Genomic DNA, 27,232 nt, shown 5'->3' on the forward strand with positions numbered 1-27,232 from the left:
TAAAGACACAAACCACAACAGCGTTTAATGTATTAATACCTTATTATAATAGTTAAACACGGAAAACAAACAGTACAGTTATTATTTAAAGTCAGTTAATAAAGCAAACTGCTTCACAGACCAGCTGTTTAAGATAAGGATTATATGAAGTCTGTTAACGTTACGTAAAAACGGATAGAGGCTGAATTATATGCAAACGTAGTGAAATTGATTTTCGTTTGAATAAGTGACAGTCAACTTATTCCAGATGCAACAAACACGGTTTGCTTTTGATCTAAATCAAGTATACACAAGCTCAAGCGATAGCATTAGGAGTTGTATTAAAAACTACAAATCCTAGACTGCGTTTCACAGCCCCGGTTGAGTTAGGTCTGGGTGATGTAGTTGATGTGAGCAGTGTGCGCTGCGCAGGACTTTGTGTTCAACTACAGTCCCCACACGTCACTGATCCGCGGATATCTCACCGCTGCTGTTTCTCTCCGCAGTCTAGCGCTCTCTCATTTTTAGCGGATTGGCAAAACAGGGTAGGATCACTAGGAGGAATACAAAAACATAAGCAAAAATGGCAGAGCTTGGAGCGGGGAGCCTGCTAACAGGAGATCCTGCTTTTAATTACCAAGAGCATGAGCTAAACGAGCGCTTGAAGCGGCTGTACCCGGCCGTGAATGAGGAAGAGACCCCCTTACCCCGATCTTGGAGCCCCAAGGATAAGTACAGCTACATCGGGCTCTCACAGAATAATCTGCGGGTGCATTACAAAGGTATACAGCTGTGACACACGCTGAACTGTCAACCCGTAGGCCCTGACTGGTTCGCTGCACTCGAATATATGCAATCTCCCCGATCTAGTTTGAGCTGCTTTTTTCCCGTCCCCTTTGCTTTGTTGCATAGAAGGAAAGAGGAATGTCCAAATGGGTTGACATTTAGCAAACCATCATGTCAGAATTCGGCTAGCGAGAGTAGCTCGGGGAATAAGCACGGCTGGGGTGTCTAGCTTTTGGACACCTATCTTTTACCTATTACCATGTCATAAACATTAAGAGTTATTGATTTGCCGAGCTTGTTTTGTACTCCCCTTTCGGTGATTTAGTCAAGGTTGGTGCTAGCTAGCCACGACAGGGCAATAAGGGCAGCTAAGCAGCTACACCATTGCAATGAATTTGCATATGCTAGTTAGTTTCCTCCGCATTGCATAAGTGTATTTGTGTATCAGTTATCGGGTGATTTATATAAGGACACGAGCCGCATCACAATGAAACAAATCGCTGAAAATGATTTTAGTGCGTATTTGACGCACGAACATGTGCGTATTTGTGTTGACGGACGATTCGAATCAGAGCAAATCTTTCGAAGCGCTGAATTCGAGTTCTGCAACACTAGCTTGTCTAAACAGTCGTGGCGTTTCGAATGACCCAGTCACCCCCAGGGGGGTCTGTGAATTTACCCCAATAGTATCTACTTTTTTTGTTTAACAACTGTGTAAGGTTACATGCTTTTAGAGAATACACAATAAAGCAGTATTTTAAGAACCACCAATAAGCACAATATAATCTTTTAGTGGGTTTGTTTAAAAAGATTATTACAAGTTAACTGGTATCTGTTTTGAATCTTGCTAGCACTTATTTATTTTATCACTACTGAGAAATCCAACAATGACTGCTATCTTTTCAGTTTCATTAGACATACATTAGACTAGTCGTTCAGATCCCAGTAGTATCTGCTTAATTAGTCCCTTATAGCCTGTGTTATTTACAAGTACCCATTCCTATGCCACAAGTTACTGTCCCAGTAGTGCCAGATAACTTCCATCGTTCTTGGTAGCAAATTACACATTTTTGACATTTTGAATTCTATGCAGTTCTGTTGTTCACATATCAACTATTCATTCTTGTCTAATACTGTAACTACTGTAATTTTTGCTGGTGTCCTTTCCAGTTTACTAGAAATGATTCGTTAAGTACTATTACTTATTCTTTAGTTAGTTGGAAAAATATTGAATTGAATTGAATTGAACAATATAGTTGCTAGTATATATTCTGGTTTTCAGAGTGCTAACTGAATATTTGCTAGCATGCATTTTAAAAAAAAGTGCGTTACAGTTAAACCTACTTGTATGATATTTAATTGAACTATAAAGTAGTTTTACTGACTAGCCATCAAAACTGACATTTAAAAAGCAATTTATACTAGTGTTATTCCATGTCATAAAAATAATGACTCTTTTTGTTACTGCATCTATGTGAATTATTAGGTTTGTAAAAATACTTTAGTGTGTTGTCTGACATATTACTGAAATGTAGCTGACATGTACCCTGGTTATTTTTAGTTTAGGCACAAATGTTGTTATAAAGCACCTAATTCTGATTCAATGGTGTGTGTGTCTGTGGGCATGTTGTGCAGTACATTAGGATAGATAGTTACCATTTTAGGATCACTGGTGTGTTCATTTTCTTACATGTTGCATTTGACAGCTGTTTGTGTCAATGCTCAGGCCCAGTGGGAAGTTTGTCCTTATAGTTCAGTTCATTCCCTTTGAAACATCAAGGAACAATGCTGCATTATTTTGGTAATGTACACTGCTTTGTGTCTGCGGAAAATTGTACCTCACTGACAGCTATCTTCTTTCAGGCTGTGGGTATGTTTACCTCTTCATAAGGTGTGTGATGTTAGCCAGGTTTTTGATTTTTAAGAGTCAGATTATATTGATATACTGATTCTTCAAGGGTCATTGTTTCTTTTTGTTCTGCCATCCTGACTGTTTTCCGGTCAGTTTATCCTCAACGCAGGATTGCAGTTGATTAAATTAGATTAGTAGATATTAAAGGCTTGTTACTATAATCTGTTTTTAAATAGAGCCTTGTAGCAGCATATTTGCTAAATGACATAATATGTCTGCTAAATGTAAATATTTAAAGCAGCTCAACTTAATAAATGATTTAACCTGCAGTCTATTAACCTTCAGTGCTATTTTGCCAGTGTACCAGATTCTATTTCTGTAGACTAAATTTTAGGTAACCTCGTGTTGCTGTCAAGTAAAGACAATAGATATATGCTGTCAAATAGTGTGTTGATAACATGTTATATTATGTTATCCCACATGGCTCTCCATCTTTATTTAGGAAGCATGTAAAAATAGCCAAGCTTTTGCATGATGAAACAAGGAGAAAAGACACCAGAGGCTCATTCTCTAGGTTTGTTCCCAGTGTGGACCTCATTTTACTCTTTGTCACACTGACAAGGACGTGAGCCCATTAATGGAGAGAGGAAATGTGACTTTTGCAGCACTACATCCATGCATATATTTTTACACCACGTCCTGTGAGAAGATTAATGCAAGATAAATAAATACAAATATAGCATAAGCTCAGATGTTTTTTCTGTGCAGTCTGTTGGACTCTGTGTTTCCTTTAAGCTCTGTAATGTTTGCCTATAGAGGGCTTTAGTCTGTCTGAGGAGCCAATCATGCATGATCAGTCGGTGCTGTGACATCACCAGATTGTGTTCATTCCCTTTAGTGTCTCTGTGAAGCTGTGAAACCCTGTTTGCTAACACTAGCACAACACTCCCAATCTTCTCTCCCGGTGTCTTTGTTCTCTCATATTGTAGTGTTTTTTTTTTTTGCCTGCTTGGCTGATGTTATTATGGGTGCCAGCTGTAGCCTTGTAAAGCTCCCCACAGTTTGCCTTAGATGTTTTGACGGAGAAACCTTAATTGTGAAAAGGAGTTTTATCATAGCAGTGCAATTTTGATTGTATGTGTGTTTATGTGAGAGTGTATGAATATCATTCCACTGTTCATCATTTTTTATGTTTCTTTTTATATTCATTTGTGAATTTTACGAAAACGTGTCATATTTACCAAATAAAATAAATAAATAAATAAAATAAAAGTATTTAGTATATATATATATATATATATATATATATATATATATATATATATATATATATATATATATATATATAATATTTGTATGGTGATATTATTAAATTATAAATGAAAAGGTTTCCTTGTATGATTGCATGGACAAAATACTGCACATTTCTTTTTGAAACAGAAATATGTAAAATAAAACTAAATTGAAATTTTAAAACAAACTCCATTTCATATAAATAAAGGTGTTGTTTGTGCTCTTTCTAGTGTTGTCACGCTACCAAAATTTCAGTATTTGGTACCAATACCAGTGAAAATCCACGGTTCACACATATTTTAGATTCACAATTCATTTAAAAGCCTCTGGCGTGTAAAAATAGTAGATATCATAATGTCCTGTTGTTGTTTTTTTCTTTACACTAATGTAAGTTATCGGAGCATTTAATAGGTAATAAAGAAACTTCATTCTAATGCTCATTATATTAGCGTTAGCCGCATTTACGCTAATGATTAACTAATCTAATAACAGCGTTTATATCAATCTGACATTCAAATTAAAATATTGAATATTATTCATAACAGAAATGGTGTTTCCCAGAGCCTTGCACTCTATTTATTGTGGCATATATATGCAAATTCATTCTCTGCCAGCAGGAGGCGCTTGAAGAGCGCCAAAGAGAGAGGTTTCCCTGGTAACGGCTGTAAATCAAATCAGAACTCACAAACGCTGCTCAGGCATTACAGGCAAGATTAAATGAAAATGACATCCATAATTTTCTGAAGACAATCGGTTTCCTTCAGAAATACAGTGATACCAAAACAGCAACAATGGGTTTTGACTTTGACACGTGCAGTGCTCATGTTTATCCCACAAAGTCAAAGAAAATCAATTTTTGGCGGTCAGTTTTGATATTGTGGCGGGCCGCCGCAAATAAATCAGTGTAGGCTATGGGAGACACAATGAAACTTATCTGCTTGAACTCTTGATCTGGTTGTATGTCTTTAAAGTATTTTGTTAGTTTGGTGTCTTTCCTCCTTTTGAGGCCACCGAGTCTCAGTGCTTTTATGAAGAGAGTGCACCTGCGCACCTTTGGGATAGTGCATCAAGAACCGTGTTGATCAGGTACTCGGTACCACCTGTACTTAAAAAAACCTCATACCCCAACATTTTCATTTTTTTAATTCCGACTTTCTGTTCAAAATTAAGTGCAACCAATGCATTGGAATCACTATCCAAACAAAGATGCTGAATACATGCAGCATGTGCAGTTTTTTAAATCTAAATTGTATAATTGTAGATTGTATAATTTGACATTTTAAAACAAAAACAGAATGCTCCGATTTTAGTTTTGTGAAACTATACATCATCAAACTAGCCTATGTCAGACTCGTACTTCCGCTCAATTTCAGTTTGCTTCTGCACTCAGTCTGAGATAGCAAACCAGCTCCCAGTTTTTCTCCGGCTCCGCACCAGCTGTCCAATCAACAAACAGAGAGCGGGCTAAGAGCCATGACGTAGATGCTAAGCGCCAAATTTAAAACTGTAGTTTAGGTTAGGGAAAATGACAGTAGAAATGGAGACACAGGATCTATTCGCTCTGTTGTGGAGAATATATTCCCGGCATTTGCCAACTGAAGCCCAAACAAGAAGATTTTTTGTTTCACATTTCGAATGGAGTTGATGTTGTGGCCTTACTCCCGACAGGTTTAGGGAAAAATGTAATTTATCAACTGTTACTGATCATCATCGAGAAACTGGGTAGTTCGAGGCGGCTGAGTTGGCGCATAACATGCATCATAACCAAAGGTTATGTGATTGGCTTAGGGGTACACCAATAACTTTAAACTTCAGACAAGTGCCCCCCCCCCCCCCCCACGAAAAAATAAATGCTTGTCAAATATGCCCTTCCAGACTCTGTCTACGAAGCAAAGCGAAGTAGCAGAGTTTGGTATTACCGCAGGCTAACATAAAACATTGGCAAGAAACAAAGACAGCAGAATGGCTGAATGAGATGCAGTTTCACTCTCTGACAGCAGGTGGCGCTCATGGAACAGCAGCAATACAGCGTTTCCTTGGTTTATTTGGCTGTAAACAAAGCAGCTCCATGCTTATGAACAATGCTTTAATATGCATTATACAGAGAAGAGATGAAAAGAAAATGCTATCTAAACTTTTCTAAAGACAGTCAGTTCTCTCCAGAGATACATTCATATAAACAACCACTTCAAACGTATCACGATTCATTTAACATCTCAATCGATTTGAATCGTCACATATTTGTATCGATTTTCAACCAGCTTATGGTGAATCCCTAATATTTAATAATTGTAAGTAAAAAAAATAGAATCAGCTTGATGCATTTTGACATTTATTTTCATGACAATTAAATTTGTGATAAAATGCAAGTACAACAGTTTTTCCGTATTGTAGATTATTTTTTGTAAACAAATAAACGAAATGTAGGGCGTGAACTTGGTTGTATGAGCCAGATCATCCTAAATTGAGCGTGCAGTACGTCAGTTGCAAGAAAGGGGTGGAGTTTAACTAAATGATTGGAGAAGTCCAGCATACGTCACAAGAGAAGTCTGTCCGTTTCACTGAAAGTTTTAGTTATGATTATGATTATGGCTGTGCCGGTTAGCGATACAACAGCTCCACCGTGGTATTCGATGCCACTGTGGTGGTATGGCAAAACACATATTTGTGCATTTGAATGTTTTTTGAAGCAAATTTTTATTATTATTAAATATTAGATTAGAGCAGCGCTGTAAGATGGAGCAGACTTATGCACTGCAGAAGAGGACTTCAAAAAATGAAAGCCGTTTGTGTTTTCTGCATTAAGCATGTTTGACATAGAAATAGAGAGGGAGGGAGGGACGGACAGACTAAAGAAGGAGAGAATCACCCAGGGTCCTCTTGCTGTTCTGTCCTCCTAGAATGGTGTGGTCATGGCATGATGTATAAATAGATTGAGTGTGCGAGCAGGGGGCGGTGCACACGTATGTGCATTTGTAGTGTGTGTTAAGAGAGAGAGTTGGGGATTTGCACATACAGGGTCATCTGCCTTTACTCTGGTTGTATGAGCCAAGGTTATAAATAGATTTTGTGTGTGTTCTTGATTATGAATGCTTGTCTGGGTTTGGCAGACAAACCTATTTTGACTTCCTAGCAGAACCTGGAAAGGTAAAAATAAGTGATTTAATATTATAACAGTAATCAGAGATGATGATGGTGAATATACGGATGCTCATTTTTGTATTGAAAAACCACACAGTTGCAACGTGACCTGGTGCCTTGCAATTAAACTTCAGGTAAAGGTTATGTTACAGGTCTAGGGCACATAAACACAATGAAACGCTTGAAATGTCCATATACGTGTGCACGGACGAGTTAAACATGAGACTCTGGAAGTGCAGTGAAGAATCTAATAACGTGTGTCCATTAATGCTGGGAGGTGTTACATACAACCTGCAGGAAACTGGATTAGGAGATTGGAGCACATTGCTATGGTAAATGGAGGCTTAGAAGACAATGACACTTGCCAACTTCCTTTCTCACAATTGAATTGAGAAGATTTTATGTTATAGCGTATATTAGAGTTTAACTTTAAAGACAACATTAAATGGCATTCAAAACACATTTTATTTCCATAGTGTGACTTGTTGAGTGAAGTAGAATCGAGAATTGATTCATCCGTCAGGTATCATGAAAGTGGGCTTACCAGATCAGAACGGACCTTTGCATTAGAAGGGGAGGAGATAAACAAATAAGAGGGCTTGATGATGTCAGCAGAGGACGAAAGTCATTTTAGAAACTTAAAAAAAAAAAATCTTCTTTGAATTAAACACTGATTAATCTTTACATTAAGATTAGAGTAGTCTCTTAAAAAGTAAACGGTCATTTTGTTTTCATGTTGACTTTATAGAACTTCTGGGAATTTTTAAAGCTGCGGTGTATAATTTCTGCACAAATAAATGGAAATGCAAAAATGATTGCTACCAGATTGGTTTCCCAATCACTCCTCATTTACAAACAAACTGTCGCACAAACAGGTAGTCCCACTCAAACAGTGATGTTTTATTGCCACACTGTTGTTTGCACTCTTTGTGAATACAACCTCAGCATAATTATAGATGTCTCTGCACATCAAAAAGGGTTAGGAGAGGGTATTTTAACTAGGCCTGGGAAAATAAATTGATGCATCGCGAATCCAAAAATGATTCAGCATCGATTCTGAGATTTTCAGAATGCATCGCGATTCTTTCTTGAAATGCCTTCGATTCTGAGATTAATTTTGAGCAGCAGATGGCACTGCATCGCGATGGATTCTAAAAATCTAAGAATCGATCCACGAATCGGTTCTGCATTGATTTATCATCCCAGCCCTAATTTTAACATTAAAAAGATAACTTAAAGGGATAGTTCACCCAAAAATGAAAATTATGTCATTATTCACTCACCCAAACCTAAATTACTTTCCCTCCTCAGCGGAATACAAAGGTAGACATTTCGAAGGATGTTGGTAACCAAACAGTTTTGGTAAAACTTTACTTCCATTGTAAGACTTTTCTCAAACGATGTTATTTTATGTTCAGAAAAACATTTCGGTGGACTTACATTGTTTTGGTTTGCTACTTTTGAAAGCAGTAGAACCTGTCTAATGTTGGTGATGGTCTGGAGAGCTGTAAGACTAAGAGATAGAAGGAAGCCAAGTAGTGTATAGTTGGTTTTGGATTCACCTGACTCCTATTGCACATGTTTCTTTCAGGTTCTTTACATTTAAAAGCAGTTTGTTGGAGCCTGTTGTCGTCAACTTTCGTGACCTATCCTTATTTGAAAACCCTGCATATGTGCTCTTAAAAACATCTCTGAACCTTATGTATGTGGACAGTCATCTATACCAGAGTGTGTGTTTGGTCAGTGACTCATTTCCCTCAATGTTTCCGTCTCGCTTTAGGCCACGGAAAAAACCACAAAGATGCAGCATCTGTACGGGCCACCCATCCTATCCCTGCCGCTTGTGGTATCTACTACTTTGAGGTGAAGATCGTAAGCAAAGGAAGGGATGGGTAAGTGCAAACAGCTTCTGGTTGGTGGCATTTGAACAATTTACTTATGATATGTACATCAATTGGAAAGTTGCGTCACTGGTAAAATTTGAAGACAAGAGGTGACTGTTTTATTAATCTGTTTTACATATAGTGGGGTTCAAAATCCTGAGAGAACATTGAAAATCCTAGGATTTGAAAAAATGATAAACATAAAATTATTAAGAAATATTGAATATTCTGTACTATTTCTAGATTGTTCATTGAACATGTGACTTCTTGTACAGATGTCCTTGCTTCCACTGAAGCACACAGTGATCTTTAAGTCATTATAAAATATTAAGTTCATGTAGCTTGAGTGAAGTTATCAAAGAGCTAAATGACAATCCAAATACGAAGACATTCCGAAATTAAAATAAAGCATTCTCATAGTATCAGAATGATAATTGCTGTGAAACGTTGACCCTGCATCATGCTTGAGTCAATACTTGGAAAGCATTTGTCATGCCTTCAGTTTGAAGATATCATTGTCCAAAAATAAATGGAAAATTGTTCCACCCTTTCCTGTCACCATTTTGCAATGATTCCTAAATATATTCCTGCTGGATCACCAATGTTTTTTCTAGGCCATCTAACTGCAACTTACAAGTCGTGCCTAAATCTGTTGAAAAGTGTCGAGTCATCCTTTAGTCACTGTGGTCCCAGGCTGTGGAACTCTCTCCCAGACTCACTTTTGAAAAGTACCTCAAAGTACCTTGTGCACAGAGGCTTATACTGAGTTTAATCGCAGTTTATTAAACTTGATTGTTCTCTTATTTTATTATGTAGCAGTCAAATTTACAATTATTTTGTGACTTTTCACTGGTGAAAACTAGTCATTTACATAGGAATCGACACAACCGCAAATTTTATGTGACAGCAAAAGATTTCCCCATGCATATTCACTGCATACTGACCGACACAAAAAATGAGGTTCTCATTGCTTTAAAATTGGCTTCTGTGTGAGCTGTGCTTTATACATCGCTATAATATTGACAACAGGCCATGGACCTTTTTTGTTCTCTAATGTTGCAGAAATCAGGAGCACCGTGTATGGTTTAAATGCAGTCTCATTGTTTATCAGAGTCCTTATTTTTAGTAATGCTAAAATTTGTCCTGTCTCATTGGTGTTTGCAGGTACATGGGTATTGGACTGTCTGCCCAGGGGGTCAACATGAACAGACTTCCTGGTGAGTTTGTGTTTGTGTGTGTGTGTGTGTGTGTGTGTGTGTGTGTGTGTGTGTGTGTGTCTGTCTGTGTGCGTGCTTGTATGTACACTAAAACTGTTCACTACGGATAATGGTGAACTGTGGGTGACTAATGAGCAGATGAGCTTACATGTCTGTAGCCAACTTAAAAGGTAACTTTATTTGATTACAAATTAAGTGTGTTTAAGTAAAAAAAAAAAGTTGTTCATAAACCCTTTTAATTCTGGCAGAATATTGGAGGAAAAGAAGTAGGGAGGGACTTGATAACATCCATCGGGATTGATTGGATTGTGAAAAGTGGGCGTTACATACCAGAATGGAGCCAGGTGATTGGATAGAGCTAAAAAGGAAAGTTATTTAGGAAGATGAGCTTTGAAGAATAAAAGAGAAAGTTTTAAAATTTTGATTAAAGATTATGGAGACATTTTCCAGTGCAGTAGTGTGGACTGATGAATAATTTCATGAAAGGCCAATGCTGACTTTACAGTTCACTTTTGGCTATAGTCTTGTAGCCTAAGACCATTTGTCTCCTACTTTTTCCATCTTTCACTTTTTAATATCTTTCTATCACAGTAAGACTGTAATTCAGGCCAAGAACGGGCCTCAACATGTCCTGAAAAACATCAGCTGTGGAAATGACCTTGCAAATGCAGAGACATCTCAAGGTTTTTCTCTCTGTGCACCTTAATCTCAGGAAATAACTTTGTGATGTGTTTTTTTTTTCTCTCTCACGAGTACGAGAGTAGAGGAGACCTAGATCTCATTATTGGTTTTCCTCAATGGATTTTACATGGTGTCCAGAATGTTCTGAGATCACAAAGCCTTGTCATAATTATTCATACAAAAAGTTAAAATTAATCAGAAAAAAATCTTGTCATTCTCAAAGAGAATCCATTTACACTCCATAGGACGTCAAGCTGCTACTGAACCAGTTCATTTAAATGACCAACTGGAATGAAAAATGACACAATAACCAAATATAATCAAGGGTGATATCAAAAACCAAATGAAATGTGTTTCAATTCTCATAATGAAAGGTGACTGAATATTTCGACTATCGTATGTGGAGCACACTCGTATACATAGTATTTGTATTTTGAAAAATATGTTGGCTGCTTTATTCTATCAGTTTGTACACAAGTATGATTTGACAATGTAAAGTTAATCTGACTAAATTTAAATGTAGTTTAATAGTAAGATTAAATTTAAATCAAAGTGTGTTGCTAAATTAAACACTGAATTGAACGTGGTGTAATTAAATCTAGCTTTAGTTTAGTTGACACATTCATTAAGATTTAAGATGCAAGTAGACACGTTTTGAAGAATATTAAAATAGATTCAGTATGTGAAACCCATTTTGTTGTAGAAACATAACATTACATGTTAGCTCTATATTTATCTATATAGCGTCAAGTATTTTCAGAAGTCATGACTCAATTCTTCAATGTCACATGATCCTTCGGAAATCATTCTAATTTGCTGATTTTGGTACTCAAGAATTTTTTTATTATTATTATTTTTATCAATGTTGAAAACAGTTGTGCTGATTAATAATTTTGTGAAAACTGTGATGCTTTTTTTTTTATTGAAAGAACAGCAATTTATTTTAAGTCGAAATTGACCCCAAACGGTAGCATTTATTTGACGAGCATAAGAGAAAGGTCTACATGCAGAAATAGGGTGAAGAATTCTGGGCACAGTTAGGTTTATGTCACCCTCCTGTGACCGCTTTGACCAATCAAGTGACTTTGTCAATTGTTTTTTAGCTTCTATATTGTGCCTGAGGCAATTGAAATGCTTCAGAGCAATCTAGCCAATTTGGCATATGAGTGCTGATGACAACTTATGTGTTTATTGACCCCTGAGCTCTCTGTATAAACCACTCTTTGTCTCAAAGTGTTTTGGAATATAGTGGACAATGTTGGGTGACCAGTGTATTTTCTGGTGTGTTTAAAGCCAACAGCATGATATTCTTTGTCTGGTTGTAGGTACGAATGACAAACATGGACTTATTCCGTTATCAGATTATCTCAGTAAAATTATGATGTTGGAATCAAGAACATAATGAAATGTTATAGTAACCATAATGGACACCGTTGTCTTCGCTTGTAAAGCTTCTTACATGACTAAGATATCCAGAATTTAGATTTAAGTGGTTGAACATACTGTAGGACTGTAGGACCTCAAGAACGGTGCCAATCAAAAAATGTAAAAAAAATAAATAAAATTAAATGCACTTTTTATGCACTTTACGTGAAACAATAATGACAAAACAACAACAAAAAAAGTTTAAATGGCTCATATGATGCAATTTCAAGTTTTCAATTGTTACAAGCTCTTGGTGCATAAAGATCTGTAAAGTTGCAAAGACTAAAGTCTCAAACCCAAAGAGATATTCTTTATAAATATTAAGACTAGTCCGCGCCCTCCTAAAACGCCTCATTTGAACATGCCCCCACATATCACGATACTGTAAAAACACTGTATAAGTCATTATAATCCATAATTATGTCCCCACTGGATGCAACAATGGCTCGTTTGTAATGGGTTTTATTGTTTCTGTCTTGTCGCGTTGTTGTTCTAACTGAGACACGCATCACAGGGGCATAACATTTCCATCGCATGCTTGAGGCATTCGGCCAATCACAAAGCACTGGATAGCTAGCTAATCCGAGCACACCTTGCTTTTCAAAATGATGAGCTTTGTAAAACACGACACATTTCAGAAAGGGAGGGCATAGAGGAGAAACAATTATGGATAGTATTTGAAAAAATAATGTGTTTTTTTAAACTTAAACCATATAAACACCTTTCATTACACCAAATATGTTAACATTTTTTCTTTTTAGCAACATCTTATTACCCCTTTAAATGAAGCCAGCAAACAGCAAAACAATAAACCTTTAATAGTATCTTTATAATTTATTCATGCTGCAATGCATGCTTGGAACTTCAGAACTTTTTAGCAACCATGTTGGGGAAAGTTGCTTTTAAAAGTAATGCATTACAATATTTCATTACTCCATGAAAAAGTAACTAATTATGTTACTTCGTTACTTTTCATGGAAAGTAATACGATACGTTACTATTGCATTCCTTTTTTAAATCTGGACAGGGCTTGCTTGTTTGTTTCTAAAATAAAGAAGTACTGTTTTTGGCAGATATAAAAGCCTTTTCACACCAAAAGTGAAATGAATAAACCTCAGGCTGAAGGGAAAGCAAATTTACGGCCATACAGTAGAATGCTGAAGAAGAAATTTCAACACACTTCATAAATAAAAAAAGACATACAAATGTTTGTTGAGTAATTTTTGCTTATTAGTATTGATGAACTGGATCATCGAAGGTCAGAAGCAAAAACATTGGTCAATAGAATGGATATTTGTGTTGTTTAACGTCATCTTCTGAGTTGCATTATATTTATTTATTTTGAGGAATACTGCATCTGTATGTGGTTTTGTTTTTGTGAGTTAGAGGAATTAATGCATATTCATATTTATTTTAGAGCTACAGTAACAGATTTCCCTCATCATGGGAGCGCTGTCAATCAATAAATTGGAAAAAAGTAACTTGTGTTACTTATTTGGAAAAGTAAACACAAAACAGCACGACAGCCCCTCGCAGACGACTGTCGCACACAACCAAAACCAAAACACAAAATAAAATCCAGGCCTGGTCCTCTCTCGTCCTTCACTGCCGTAGCTCATCTTTTATCCTTCCATTCTCCTCCGTGGGACTTGAGACCAGTGAGTGGCGCAGGTGTCTCTCATTTCCAAATCACTCCCACGACCTCACTCCATTCCCACGGCTCTCGGCCCCGCCCCACTCATCACAGTCTGACAAGGGTTTTTATGTAGTTTCAAGAAAACTGAATTTCTAAGTATTTGCGGTTTTGTTAGCTGGAAAATGTGCAGTTGCTTTTTTTGTGCAGTGTTTGTTCAGTTCATGGTTCAGTTTGCTGGATTAGTGTTTATGTTTGAAAATTCACATTTCCTTTAGGTCTGATGTTTTGCATTTTACATTTTGTGTATTTTGTAATTGTGTGTTATAGAACAAAGCTGGTTCATTGGAAAGCAAATGATAAAGGCATTTTTTTTAGCTAAATTAATACAAATTTGAGGAATTTAACATAATTAAATAATTTAATATAATAAATAATATATATAGTTTCTTATGAGAATGTATGGAGAAATGAATGAATTGTATGTTTGCATGTGTGGGTATGTGTATTTGTGCAGTTTGAGTGTAATGGTTTTAATGTGTCCCGCTGACCTCCATGTCTCTGATCCTACACTGGAGTTCTGCCCATTTCATTAGCATGAAGGGAACACTGAGCTTTGCTTTAGGAGAAATATCCCTGCCCGCACTGCTCTGCAGATTAATCTAATACCACACCACAAGCCCCCTACAGCCACTGCTTTACTTTCTTGTTTGTTTGTTTTTTTTTTTCATTCTTTTTGCTTCTTTTCAATCTGCCATTCTCAGAATGCACTTGCTTACTCCATTTCGCATAGTGACCATAAAAATTATTGCTTACGCAATACCATTTTTATGATGAAATAATCAATTGTCTGCTAACATTCATGTTTCGAGTCAGATTGTCCCGGTCAGTGATGAAGATGTCCTCCTCTTGGTGGCTTGAGGCAGTACAAGGTTTATTGAATTGTTCATTTGGTCTTGTAAAATTTACACACAGGCTTGTCCAGCTGCCCACCGAACGAGCCTCGGAGTGGATGTAGCATTTTAAAGGACATATTCTCTTTATGTTGTTATAAAAAACCCTAACTGCGCCTGTCATAAATGCAGTACTTGTTTCAGAACAGCTGGAAAGCCAACTTCTGCCCACAAGGGCCATTATCAGTGGTTACAGTCGGGACCTGAGTGTTTTTTTTTTTTTTTTTGCTGTAGTCCAGCCTAATTATTTTATCCAAGAGTTTTGCTGCCTACCTAGAGAGGGTCCCCCACATATTCTTTTCTACACAATTATGAGAACGGTGCTCATAATTTATGTAAGAAGCAGTATTTTATGATGCTGTAGACCAGATGGCATATCAAATGCTGCAGGCTTAAAATCAACCCCGACTCATTCTGTGACTATCAGTACAGAGGCAGAATCAAGATTCCTTACTAGCTGGAAAAATCTGTGCCCTCCTAGATCTCTACATAAGTGCAACACCATTGTTGACATCCCATGCATATTTGATTATTACATACTTCGGCTAATTTGTTTATGCTTTTAGCTTCCAATAAAAGTGTAGTACTGTCATTGCCGTCTTACATGTTTTAGCATATTTATATCCACTATACAGAATTGTCCCAAACATCAGTGCAGGAAATGCAGTTTTTGAATCCAAGTGATAGCCATTTTAATGATTGCATTTCTCTTTCTCACCTCAGGTTGGGACAAGCACTCCTATGGTTACCATGGTGACGATGGACACTCCTTTTGCTCTTCAGGGACTGGCCAACCGTATGGCCCAACCTTCACAACGGGCGACGTCATTGGCTGCTGCGTGAACCTCATCAATAACACATGCTTTTACACCAAGAATGGGCACAGTTTAGGTAATAATTTAATTTAATGCTTAAGTCAATAGAAATCAGTTTCGGGGCTCAACTTAATTTTTTTTATATATATGTCTAATGTAATCTCAGAATCAACAATACTAAGATGTTCTTTTCCCTCCAGGTGTGGCTTTCACAGATCTGCCAGTAAGTAAAGCACACAGATCTCTCTTAATCAGTGTAATCTTAAAACAAAAATTATATATTTATTTATTTATTTATTTAAAAATTAAGTATAAATATTAAAATCTTAAGAAATTTAAATGAAAATGAGTTGTCTAAATGAAATTAAATTTATGCATTTAGCAGACGCTTTTATCCAAAGTGACTAACAGTGCATTCAGGCTAACAGTTTTTACCTAATATGTGTTCCCTGGGAATCAAACCCACAACCTTGCGCTGCTAACACAACGCTCTACCACTTGAGCCACAGGAACACTACAGTTAATAAAGCTGAAACATTAGTAAAAAAAACAAATAGGGCTAAATGGAAATATTTAAATACAAATAATGTCAAAAACAAATGAACTAATATTGATAATATATAAAATAGTATATAAATAATACTAAAATGACACCACTCGCAAATCAGTAAAAAAAGACTGTTATTTAAATGAAGATGTTTTTATCAAAAATTTCAGGCTACTTTTATATTTCACGTCAAGGCCTCTATCAAGCCTGTATCTGTGTGCTAGCTTGTACTTTTCTGCCCAACTTTGAATCTTTGTATTGCAGCAGTTCTCATGTTACTCTCCCCCTAGGATGAATCGCTTGCATTGTAGCGTTCGTCATTTGTGAGTCACTCTGCGTCTGTTAAATGAATACCTTTAATGGGAGATTGATGGTGTGGTGTAGTCTAGTTATGAGCGCAGATTAGGATTTATGTTTCTGTATGGAGCTTCAGTTGAGGCCTTGCCAGTTACGGTGTGACTGAAACATCCCCTATGCTGAGAATTACTGACGGTGTATGTGTAGACCTTCTGAGCAGACTCTCAGCTCTCTCTTTTTGTCTCCGTCTCTCATTACAGCCTAACCTGTACCCCACAGTAGGGCTACAGACTCCAGGGGAGATAGTAGATGCTAATTTTGGCCAGCAGCCTTTTGTGTTTGACATTGAGGACTACATGAGCGAATGGAGGGCCAAGATCCACAGCATGATTGCCCGCTTCCCCATCGGAGAAAGACTGGGAGACTGGCAGTCTGTTCTGCAGAAGTGAGCAGCCAGTCAACTTATAATAAATTCAGCAGTCTAAAAGATGATTAAAAACATCTACTTCATGTCATGCTGCTTATTCGGGATTCATAATGTTTCTTCTCCTCATATTAACCTTTTTATGTTTATATCTGCAGTATGGTGTCCAGCTACCTAGTGCATCATGGGTATTGTGCCACAGCAATGGCCTTTTCCAGAGCCACAGAGACCATGATCCAAGAGGACCAAACCTCCATAAAAAACAGACAGAGTGAGTACGAATGAAGTCAACTGGTTTAGCTAAAAATAAATGGAATAAATCGAGATAAAATATAATTATATCTTGCGTGATTTGAATGTGGTGGAATTAATGTAGACATAACACTGGTAATGAGTTCAGATCTTCCCATGTCATTTGTGGTTTGGGTATAGGAAAATATAACTGTCACATGGAACTAAATTTTTTATGGAAAAAGCAAAACTATTGCTTTTTTTGGATGATGAGTTATGAGTATTTTATAAATTTTTCATTTAAAGTCATAATAAAGCATCTTTGATTTAAACTGTAATGAACACTCTGAATATTTAATGTTAGCATAATTGGTTATCTGGCACTGGCTACGACTGAGTGAATTTAATAAATCTTGTTGAATGCATTTCAGTATAAGCTATGAGATAGATTATATGTTATGTGTGATTGTGCTCACAAAGAAAGGCAGAGTCCATAGGAGTATAATTTAATGCTGAAAATTGGTATATTATCATGAGTAATCAACTTTTGTGATCTTCTGAGTTAAAAGAGTCCAATGTACAATAAAAGCATGCTGTAGCTTTCAGAATTTAAAACTTCTCCATTGCAAAACGAATATGTACTATATATTGAAACATAGCTTCAAAGCTACTACTCACGCAGATATCAATCTTAGTCTTTTCAGGTAACAAGTATGAAGCATTGATTCTATAATTCCTAAACAAAATAAGAACTGTTCTCCAAACATTGTTTTTTTCCTGGTGTGTGTGTAGCACCTACAGCTCTGCATATCCTGAAAAATCCCAATAATATTATTTTTTTATAAGGGTTACCATACAGTACATCCTCATTTTCCCTGACATGTTCTGGCCAGGATTTGGCTTTATTTTCGTATTTACATACTCTCTACTGTCCTCATACAAAACATGGTACTCATGCATGCATGAGAAGCTGAAAAAAGCAATGCAACATTATATGCACAACTAATGCACCATGCTGCTTTTTCAGCTTTATGACGGTTTTTCGTGGCGCAGCGGTTAAAGTTGTGCACATAATGTTACATTGCTCTAACCGTTCTCTGTAGATCCCACTTTCATGCACACCACGATTTGTTGAATATGTACACATGCCTGCACTACATAGGTTAAACTACTTTTCTGTCATTACCTACAGCGAATATGCAAACAAAAGTAACACAAAGCCAATGTCTGGACATTTGACGCAATTTAGAAACCCTGACCAGGACAAGTCCAGGTCACCCTATTTTAAAGAACCGTTTTTAACTTCAGGGCTGAATATTTCATTATACATTATTATGCGTATCTGTCACAATCTGATTCAAGCTTTGCAAGCAGCTGTTAGAGAAAGAGCATTTAAAAACTATATTTAAATGGAACATTTAAAACCTATATTGGCAGCATACCCTCAGACAGCAAACCCTTAGCTTGCATCTAAGTGCCATTTATTATTTCACCTGTGAGGAGGGCAGTTACATAGACCTTAAAAGCACAAGAGTAATAAAACACCTGTTTAAAAGAGTCAGAGACGAGGAAAATGATCATAAAACTAAATAATGAATGCTCAAAACACTTTACTAACATTGTAAGTGGACCTAAGGGAGAACTATTGAGTTATAAAAAATGTATGATATGACCACTTTAACAAAAAAACAAAACACACTAGTTGTTTCTTCTTTGTGCTTAAAGGAATACAGAAGCTGGTATTGGCAGGACGTGTTGGAGAAGCCATTGAAGCAACACAGCTGTTGTACCCCGGACTCCTAGAACACAACCCCAATTTACTCTTCATGTTGAAGTGAGTATGTCTAGCAGCCTCTGAGAACCATGTGTGTGCCTTTTTTGTTCGGAATGGATCAAGAGGAGTTGCTTAAATCCTGAAACAAATGAAAATGTGTTCTCAACTCTGGGGATCAGTAGAGCTCAGTTGTATTCGAACAGCCACAGCTTTCTGGAGTTTCGTAGTGAAAGCGGGCTCAGAAAACATGCAGCCTGAGATTAGGGCAATCTTTAACTCTGTGTTGTACAGAATGAAGGTTCTAAAGCGCCCTATGGTCATTCTGACGAATTGGCTCTTTTTTTGTTACTTTTCTTTCTAGCAAAAACACACACTGACTGCAAAAAAAGAGTCATGGTTGCTTTGGTCTGAGCTGCTCTGATACGATTAGTCATACTATTGCATAAGGTGGAAAATGAGCTGCCTTTGAACTACCTTTTTTTTTTTTTTATAATCATTACAAGTTATACATCAGTTACTGAATTGTGGATGTTTTTTTTATAATATGCAGGCCATACTTCCAAATATTTATCTTGCTTATAGGTTTTGGAGAGAGCAGTGACTTTTAATTGCATGCAATTAGAAGATCCACCTACTAAAATAAGTGGTTTCAAACAATAGCTGAAGTTTAAGAAATGGAAAGGTTTGTAAATCTACTTGCACTTAAAAAAAAACAAAAAAAAGATATCGAGAGTAAATGGAGAAAATAGTTTTGGTTTGGGCTTGCAGAGATGGGATTGTGTTCAAAAGTTACAGTTAAAACACTAATAATGAAAAAAAAAGTACTTTTGAACATTCTACTCATCCAAACAATCTTGAAAGCAGTGGATCCCAGTTTCCATAAAATTATTAAGCAGCAAGTGTTTTCAACATTGATTATGATAAGAAATTATTTTTGATCAGTAAATCAGCAAATTATATAATATATATATATAACCTTATATGGAAGTGCATGTGTGTTATTATTTAACTGCACTGTTGGATGTCATCAGATGTCAGATGCTGCTGTGGGAATAGTGTGGAAATAGTAGAATAGTAGGATGTGTGGGAAGGAAGCAGTGTGAGCTGACTCCTCTTTCTCTCTGTGATGGATAACAGTTGAATGACAAGCAGACAGTTTAATGGATTGCTGAGCTGACAGTGTCAGTCAGTAGGCATAATGGATAACAGAAATCTGGTTGACAGACATTTGAATGGATTGGCAGGTCTGAAGTGCGTGTGTATTTGTGTGTGAGATGTCACTGGTATAAAAGTGATTTTTGCTGCTGTCCCTTAGGTGTCGGCAATTTGTGGAGATGGTGAATGGTACAGATAGTGAGGTACGGTGCTTTAGTGTCCACTCTCCTAAATCACAGGACAGCTATTCTGGCTCCCCCAACCTGAGCCCGCGGCACGGAGCCACCAATGCTCACGTGCACAACACAGGTAACACAAACACATGCTAACATCTATGGTGTTACTTAAAAGTTAAGCACTTTGTGATTAAATGTATTTGGTTGAGTCAAAAATAACAAATCGAAAAGTGTGACATTATTTGCATTACATTTAAACCAATTTTCTCCCCTAATTGGTCATTAACATAAATATATAAAAAAAAATACGAATAATTATCTATTCATCTATTCATTACCTTAATACAGCAGTCAGTTTTTGATATTAAAATCTTCATATATTAAACTCAGTGCAGCAAATCCCACATTGTGTATTTCCAATTGCAATAGTGAATATGTGTTTCCTAATCTAAAGTGTTACCATACTATTATTATTATTAGTCTTTATTTATTTTGAGGTCACATATGTCCTTGATATTTATTCATGTCTACGGTGTTTCTGTTAAATTGTCTTGAACTATTTAACACTATCCCAAAAAGTGTAGGGTGGAGATATATGCAATTGGAAGCAGTTAATCATCGATTAATTCTTTTTTGTTATTATTATTACAGGTCGATTTATTGATATGTTAAATTTGGTTCAACAATACCACCATGATGTGTACTTTTTACATCTTTTGATCTACAAATCTAATTTGTTGAATATTTATTCATGTACTTCTTATTTGAGCCAACTAGTCTGATTGTTAGCTGAAAGCAAGAATCAAATGAGACCAAATATTTATTCGACCAAGATGCACGAGTTGAAGGATGAATAGACCTTTGTGAAGAACAGAAGTTCAAATTCAGAATTCGGCAGGCTCTGATTCCGTGTGGATCTGATGATCATGAGGAAATTCTCCAAGAGAACACATTCATACTGTTTCTTATTGTTTTTTTCTGTCCTCATGACTCAGGAGGAGACAGTCCCACATGCAGTAACGGGGTCACCCCTACTAACAAAAATAAGAGCCACAACAAATACACAGGCGTAAGCTCCACCTCGTCCTCTCCATCCTCCTCTCCTTCCTCCGTCAATTACTCCGAGTCCAACTCTACCGACTCCACCAAGTCACAGCCCCACAGTGCCACCAGCAACCAGGAGACTAGGTTTGTGTTGTTGTTTGGGATGGTAGTTTCATGCAAGCAAGCCCAAGCATATAAAATTGAACTTGTTCACAAATGTTATGTACTTGCATTCTCTAGAGACCAGCCCTGCTGTTGACTGTGTATTTTTGTGTGTTGACAGTGATAGTGAGATGGAAATAGAGGCAGAACATTACAGCAACGGCGTGACAGAAAGCTCAACTCGCATTATGAATGGCACATACAAACACCAGGAAATCCTGCAGGCGGATGAAAACAGTGTTGGCAATGGAGTAGCAGGTACGGGACATGCTCGCACGCACACCACACATGCAGAACTTTCAACGTCATCCTCGGCATGCTGTGAGAACGGCTTTTAAAAAATATTCTTCTCATCCCTTATTCATTCTTCACTCTGACTAGTTCTTTCTCTGTCCTTCTCCCCCTTGAGAGCTGCTAAATTGAGCTTCGCTGTAATTCAGCCCATTAAATGTTTTTCTCCAAGGTTACAAAAAGAGGATGTTATCTTTTGTAGTTGCAAAGTTTTTGTAAAGTGTGTATTTTTTATAGCACCCAGTGCTCAGGGTTTAACATTTTTTTGATTGTAATTTTTATATTATATGGAGGATTTTTTTTATATAATATTACATTATTTTGTTGTTGAACATTATGGGGTCAGTAACTTTTAAAAAAAATAATTTAATATTTTAATTCAGCCAGGGTGTCTTAAAATGACATTTATAATATTACAAAATATTTTTATTACAAATAAATTCTGTTATATTAAACTTTCTAGTAATTAAAAATTTCAGAAAAAAATATATCATAATTATGAACTATGAAATATGAACATTTTCAGCAAAGATAATCATAAGAAGATTTCTGAAGGATTTTGTGACACTGAAGACTGAAGTCATTGTCCTTACATAAATAATTTACATTTTAAAATATATTCAAATTGAAAACAATTATTTCACAGTATTACTGTTTTTATTGTATTTTTGTACTTAAAAAAACATTAAAACATCTTAAACAATATACCATGAATATATAGTCTGAATTATATTATGTTGTATTGTATTATAATACTTCTGGCAATATTTGCATTCCCAAATAGTTCCACTTTCTTATTAATCATATCCTCAGATTAATAAAGCAATTTATGCCCGTTTTCCAAGCTGTACTATATTGAAGCAATTTATTTCAACCACAGTAGCTATGTGCGCTATGCTTTGTCTGCTCCTCTAGATGATAGCTGCAGCTCAAGACAGCTGTGTGGAGGAAACCAGGCGGCCACCGAGAGAATGATCCAGTTCGGCAGAGAGCTTCAGGCCCTCAGTGAGCAGCTCTGCCGCCAATATGGCAAGAACGCCACTCACAAGAAGATGCTGCAGGTAGGAGAGATAGAGGGAAAGAGGAGGGTAGGGTCTTCTAGTGAAACTCTACAATCATAATTCATCAGTTTTATATTAAATGTTGGTGAAGTGGTCTATTAGACTCACAGTAAAATTCCAAGCATATAAACAAATCTGTTTAACTACTCTGCCTCTTGTTTAAATTAAATTAAATGTATGCATTTAGCAGACGCTTTTATCCAAAGCGACTAACAGTGCATTCAGGCTGACAGTTTTTACCTAACATGTGTTCCCTGGGAATTGAACCCACAACCTTGCGCTGCTAACACAACGCTCTACCACTTGAGTTTGTTGCTGATGTAAATACACAGTTCAAGTGGAAAGTTGATTAGCCCTGTGGGGAGCAGTACACTTGCATCCTTTGTGCCCACTCGCCAATGTGTATGTTTGTGTTCAGGATGCATTCAGTCTGCTGGCGTACTCAGACCCCTGGAACTGCCCCGTGGGCCAGCAGTTGGACCCCATGCAACGAGAGGCGATCTGCTCCGCTCTCAACAGCGCTATTCTGGGTAGGTCTCAGATCACAACACTAGAAAGTTCTGGAAAACATGATCTCTTACGTAGGCCCTTTTCATTTAAATGTGGCTGCAGTCACATGAGACCAATAAATTAGCTTGTAGTGATCTGGTAACATGGCCACAAGTTTTTACTAGTTTTAATATGTGTGATCTTTTCCCTCATTCAGAGTCTCAGAATCTGCCCAAACAGCCTCCACTCATGCTGGCTCTGGGTCAGGCCACCGAGTGCGTGCAGCTGATGGCCAGAGTTCGCTCTGGTTCCTGCTCCTTCGCCAGAGTCGACAACTTTTTGCACTAGCACCAGTCCACGAGGGAGCACCAAGGTAATTATAGTTTTGACAAATCCTACATTTGTATTTATAATACAGAAATTTGGTTGTAAAATGTAGTTTAGGTTATTAGTTTGTTTTAATTCAAGTCAGAATTCATTTTACTTGTAACATAGGAACATAAATGATTCTGGTTATAACAAGACACACAACACTTTATCAGAAAATATGAAATGCAATTAATTGGTGGGTGGATGGTTTTGTAAAATTGAGCAAGATTAAGTAAATCAGACCATGCAGCATTAATAAATAATAATAATAAAAAAGTAAAGTCAATTTCTCTGTAATATTATTACATTTTTGTTTATATTTTATTGCACAATTATAGATGTGGTTTATCGTTCGTCCTTCTAGCGTTTGTCAAATTCACTATTTTATATTTTACTTCACTTTTTTCCCACTTGTGGTTTTATTTTAATTCAGTATTATCTGCCTTTTTTTTTTTTTTACATAAGAGCAGGTGTGGCCAATTGTAACTTGAATGTGTGAGGCTTCCGGGGTCATTCGCTTCCAGTTATTTTAGCTGTACAAAAACAGTGTTATGCTGCTTAATAATATTGCAAACACACTGGTTTGTAGCACAAAAAGCATTACAGGTTACTGAACTTTGTTATTCTGCTAGTTATTTGCCTGCTAATGAATCAAAATTCTTGCACATGCATAACCCATTTGTATTTCCTTCAGGCAGTGTTCAGGACGGCTAAGAGGAGGACTTTCCGGTTGGCTGCCATGACGAGAACAAGCGTTTGAATTGGTGTGTCACTTGCCGTTTGCCAGAAGCAGCCGAGCAGATCGAATAGAAAGGAGAAGAGAGGCTTCTTTTTAATTTAGTATTATCAAATACAAATTGTGTGACACTATTTAAAGATGAATTAATTATTCTGTTTATCTAGTCATTTTTATTTTAGTTTATATTTTGTCCGTTTGTTGTGCTCATCTTGAAACAAATCAACTTCCCAAACAAGAGTTTTTTTCATGGGTGAATTCAGTGCATATCAAAAACAGACATAATGGTAAGTTCCTACTGTAAATTTGAGCTACGCACTCTGGTTTTCTCAGTCAGAGCTCAGGTATTTAGACAGATGTTCTTTTGTCGTCAGAGCGGGATATTTGCAGACACAGGTGTCTCTTCACCAGATCATACTGTGGGTTTCTAAGCAAGTCCTTTTCTATGTACAAGCAAATTATATAGTTTTTTTTATTATTATTTGGTCAACCTCAACAGCCCCTTTTGGAATTAAATGGACGCTGGTGTGCGCATACATGAATTAAGTTTTCATTGCCGTAAGTGTGTGAGAGAGGGTGAGATAATGCATGGCTCTTAGTGTCTTTTAAGCTACTTCAGTATCTCAGGCACCAGCACGAGTTTGATTCGACACAATCGCGCAGCGACGACGCACACTTACCCTTGAGTCCAATGTAGATGAATTCTATTTTCAAACATAGACCTTTGCCCAAAAATACATCTATTTTACTGATATTTTACCATCTTTATAGCAGTGGGTACCATAAAATGTCAACCTACACTCAAGTTTTAAGTTTTAATTTTGGTATGTTGAAGTAAACAAGTGGTTTTCTGATATTTGTGGCTGTACCAAATAAAAGCGCAACATTTTTGACAAAAGAACATTAAGCTCAGTAGTTTGATTACTGAGAAGCTCCACTAAAGCTTACTGAGTAACTTTGTATACGAAGTCTGTACGTTTTCTACCCATGTGAATAGTGTCACTGTGTTGATAGTTCTCCTGTTAGATTAATAACTACAAACTGACACCGCTTCAGCTTGTTATTGGTTGTTTCATTGGCTGTTGAGTACTGTTGTTCAAGTTTCTTACCATTGGATGCACTGTACTTCAATGAATGCACATGATGCATTACTGTATCTGTCTACCTCTCCTGTTCAGTAATGGAGAAACAGAGTATGAACTTGCAGCATGCAAGACAATTGACTGACCCAGCGTTCCTGCAAATGAACAGAAACAGACAAAATTATTTATTTCGCACCTAGAGCATCTCCTTCAATTACAATCATTTTTGTTGCTCCAGAACTTCACTTCGACCTAATTTCAGTGCAACTGTTTAGGTCTTTCCCTCCCAGTTGTCCTTTAACAATCTTTTTCTTGGCCTTTGTAAATGTGATTTTAACTGGCTCAGGCACTTAACACTTTTTATTTCCCATTAGCAGCCTGTGTTTCTCTTTTTTTTTTTTCTTCTTCTTCTTTCTTTTAATCTGATCATCCATGAAGGAAAAACGCTAAATCGATCCCATGTCAAACCAGCATTTTACTCGCCAGCACGCCGTCGTGGTGTTGAATGTAGCTTAGTCGATTTTATTTCCCACTTTTTCGCTGCTGGCCATCATGAGATTGTTACATTCCCGTATCTACACCTGCTTTTGTTCATTTACTCTTAGGACAGTGCTGTCTAGCTTGTTGATTCATGACAGCTGTTTAACAGAAGGTATGTGTAGCACAGGTTGACCTGCAGATCATCAGAGGTCACAAGGTCGCTGGAAGGTTGCACATGCTCCTCATTAGCAAAAATAAAGTTGGCCTTCCCAACAATGGAGTTACATATTGAATATAGTTTCTAAAATCACAGATTATAGCCCCACCATTTGTTTTTAGCAGTGTTTATGTGTCAATCTGATTGTTTGGGGCGGGAATTTTACACATCCTGTTCCCAAACAATCTTGTTTTACCATTTTACTTCGCAAAATGGGTCAATTTGGTTGTTAAATGGTGGTATCTTGTTGCATGGGGACATCTTGTGTAACTTTTTACTTATGTTTGAGTTACAAAATAGTTTATATAGAAGCACTCATACTTCTACTGGCCTGTACGTTGTAGATCTTTTGTCATGGGGTGGTTTTTTAATGCCAAGTATGTTTTGGAACTCGTCATAATCTAACCACCTATAATGAATATTGTCGTTTGAAAATAATCCATCATAGAACTTCTTATTGGCTTTAAATAGGGACCTACGTACATACATGGAAGGGAAGAAAGTAGCCAAAATCTTTGTCAAGGTCTTCTCATGTGGCGATTGCCTCAAAAGACAATGGAGCAGGGCGAACGGAATGGAGTACAGCAAGCTGTGCACAATTTACTTCTATTATGATTTTAATTTTATTTGAGTTTTTTGTTTTTTTTTAGAACTTGTGAAATGAGTTACCCTCTACTTAGCATGAACTTTTAAAACCTTTAAAACAACATAAAAAAGAAAAACACTAAAAAAAAAAAGAAAAAAAAGAGACATATGTACTGGAAACATGATAAAGAAATATTGTACTCGTTTAATTTTGACAGAATTATTTTTATTAAAATACACATCCATGACTAATTGTGTCTGTTTTGTGTTCTTTTTTTGCCGTTGACTCTTTGTATTAAAATGAATTGTTCCTGCAAATTTTATGTTGAGTCCATAAAATCTGTATTTTATAAATGCATTTGAATATAGTAAAATATTGAGAGTTGACAGTTAAAAAAAGTTTTGGAAAAAAAATTGTCTGTATGCAAATTGTATAATATTCAAGGTACACATT

At 36.6% G+C, this 27,232-nt stretch overlaps 2 protein-coding genes across 5 annotated transcripts in view; one reads left to right on the forward strand and one right to left on the reverse strand.

The window, feature by feature from the left end:
• The window catches only part of LOC113061585 (translin-associated factor X-interacting protein 1-like), a 35,110-nt gene that overhangs the window by 6,364 nt on the left and 1,514 nt on the right, over positions 1–27,232 (reverse strand). For 3 of the 4 annotated variants that reach the window (XR_003278382.1, XM_026230808.1, XM_026230809.1), the window contains exon 3: positions 25,524–25,651. Coding sequence is in view for 2 of the 4 variants with exons in the window: in XM_026230808.1 (XP_026086593.1) it covers positions 25,524–25,563 (40 nt within the window). In the remaining 2 variants the exon portion in view is untranslated. Of the gene's footprint in view, positions 1–22,726; positions 22,815–25,523; positions 25,652–27,232 lie in introns of those variants that run through there. The other variant, XR_003278383.1, reaches the window with a different exon arrangement.
• Positions 396–25,315, forward strand: LOC113061584 (ran-binding protein 10-like). The gene is made up of 15 exons (XM_026230807.1): positions 396–761; positions 8,832–8,943; positions 10,099–10,151; positions 15,567–15,734; positions 15,859–15,881; positions 16,763–16,947; positions 17,085–17,197; positions 18,883–18,991; positions 20,247–20,395; positions 21,258–21,450; positions 21,590–21,726; positions 22,675–22,820; positions 23,239–23,350; positions 23,527–23,682; positions 24,373–25,315. Exons 1-14 carry the CDS (start codon positions 563–565, stop codon positions 23,655–23,657), a joined length of 1,830 nt encoding a protein of 609 aa, XP_026086592.1. The 5' UTR covers positions 396–562; the 3' UTR covers positions 23,658–23,682; positions 24,373–25,315.

The sequence above is a fragment of the Carassius auratus genome, chromosome 43, assembly GCF_003368295.1.
Source record: "Carassius auratus strain Wakin chromosome 43, ASM336829v1, whole genome shotgun sequence".
Lineage (NCBI taxonomy): Eukaryota > Metazoa > Chordata > Actinopteri > Cypriniformes > Cyprinidae > Carassius > Carassius auratus.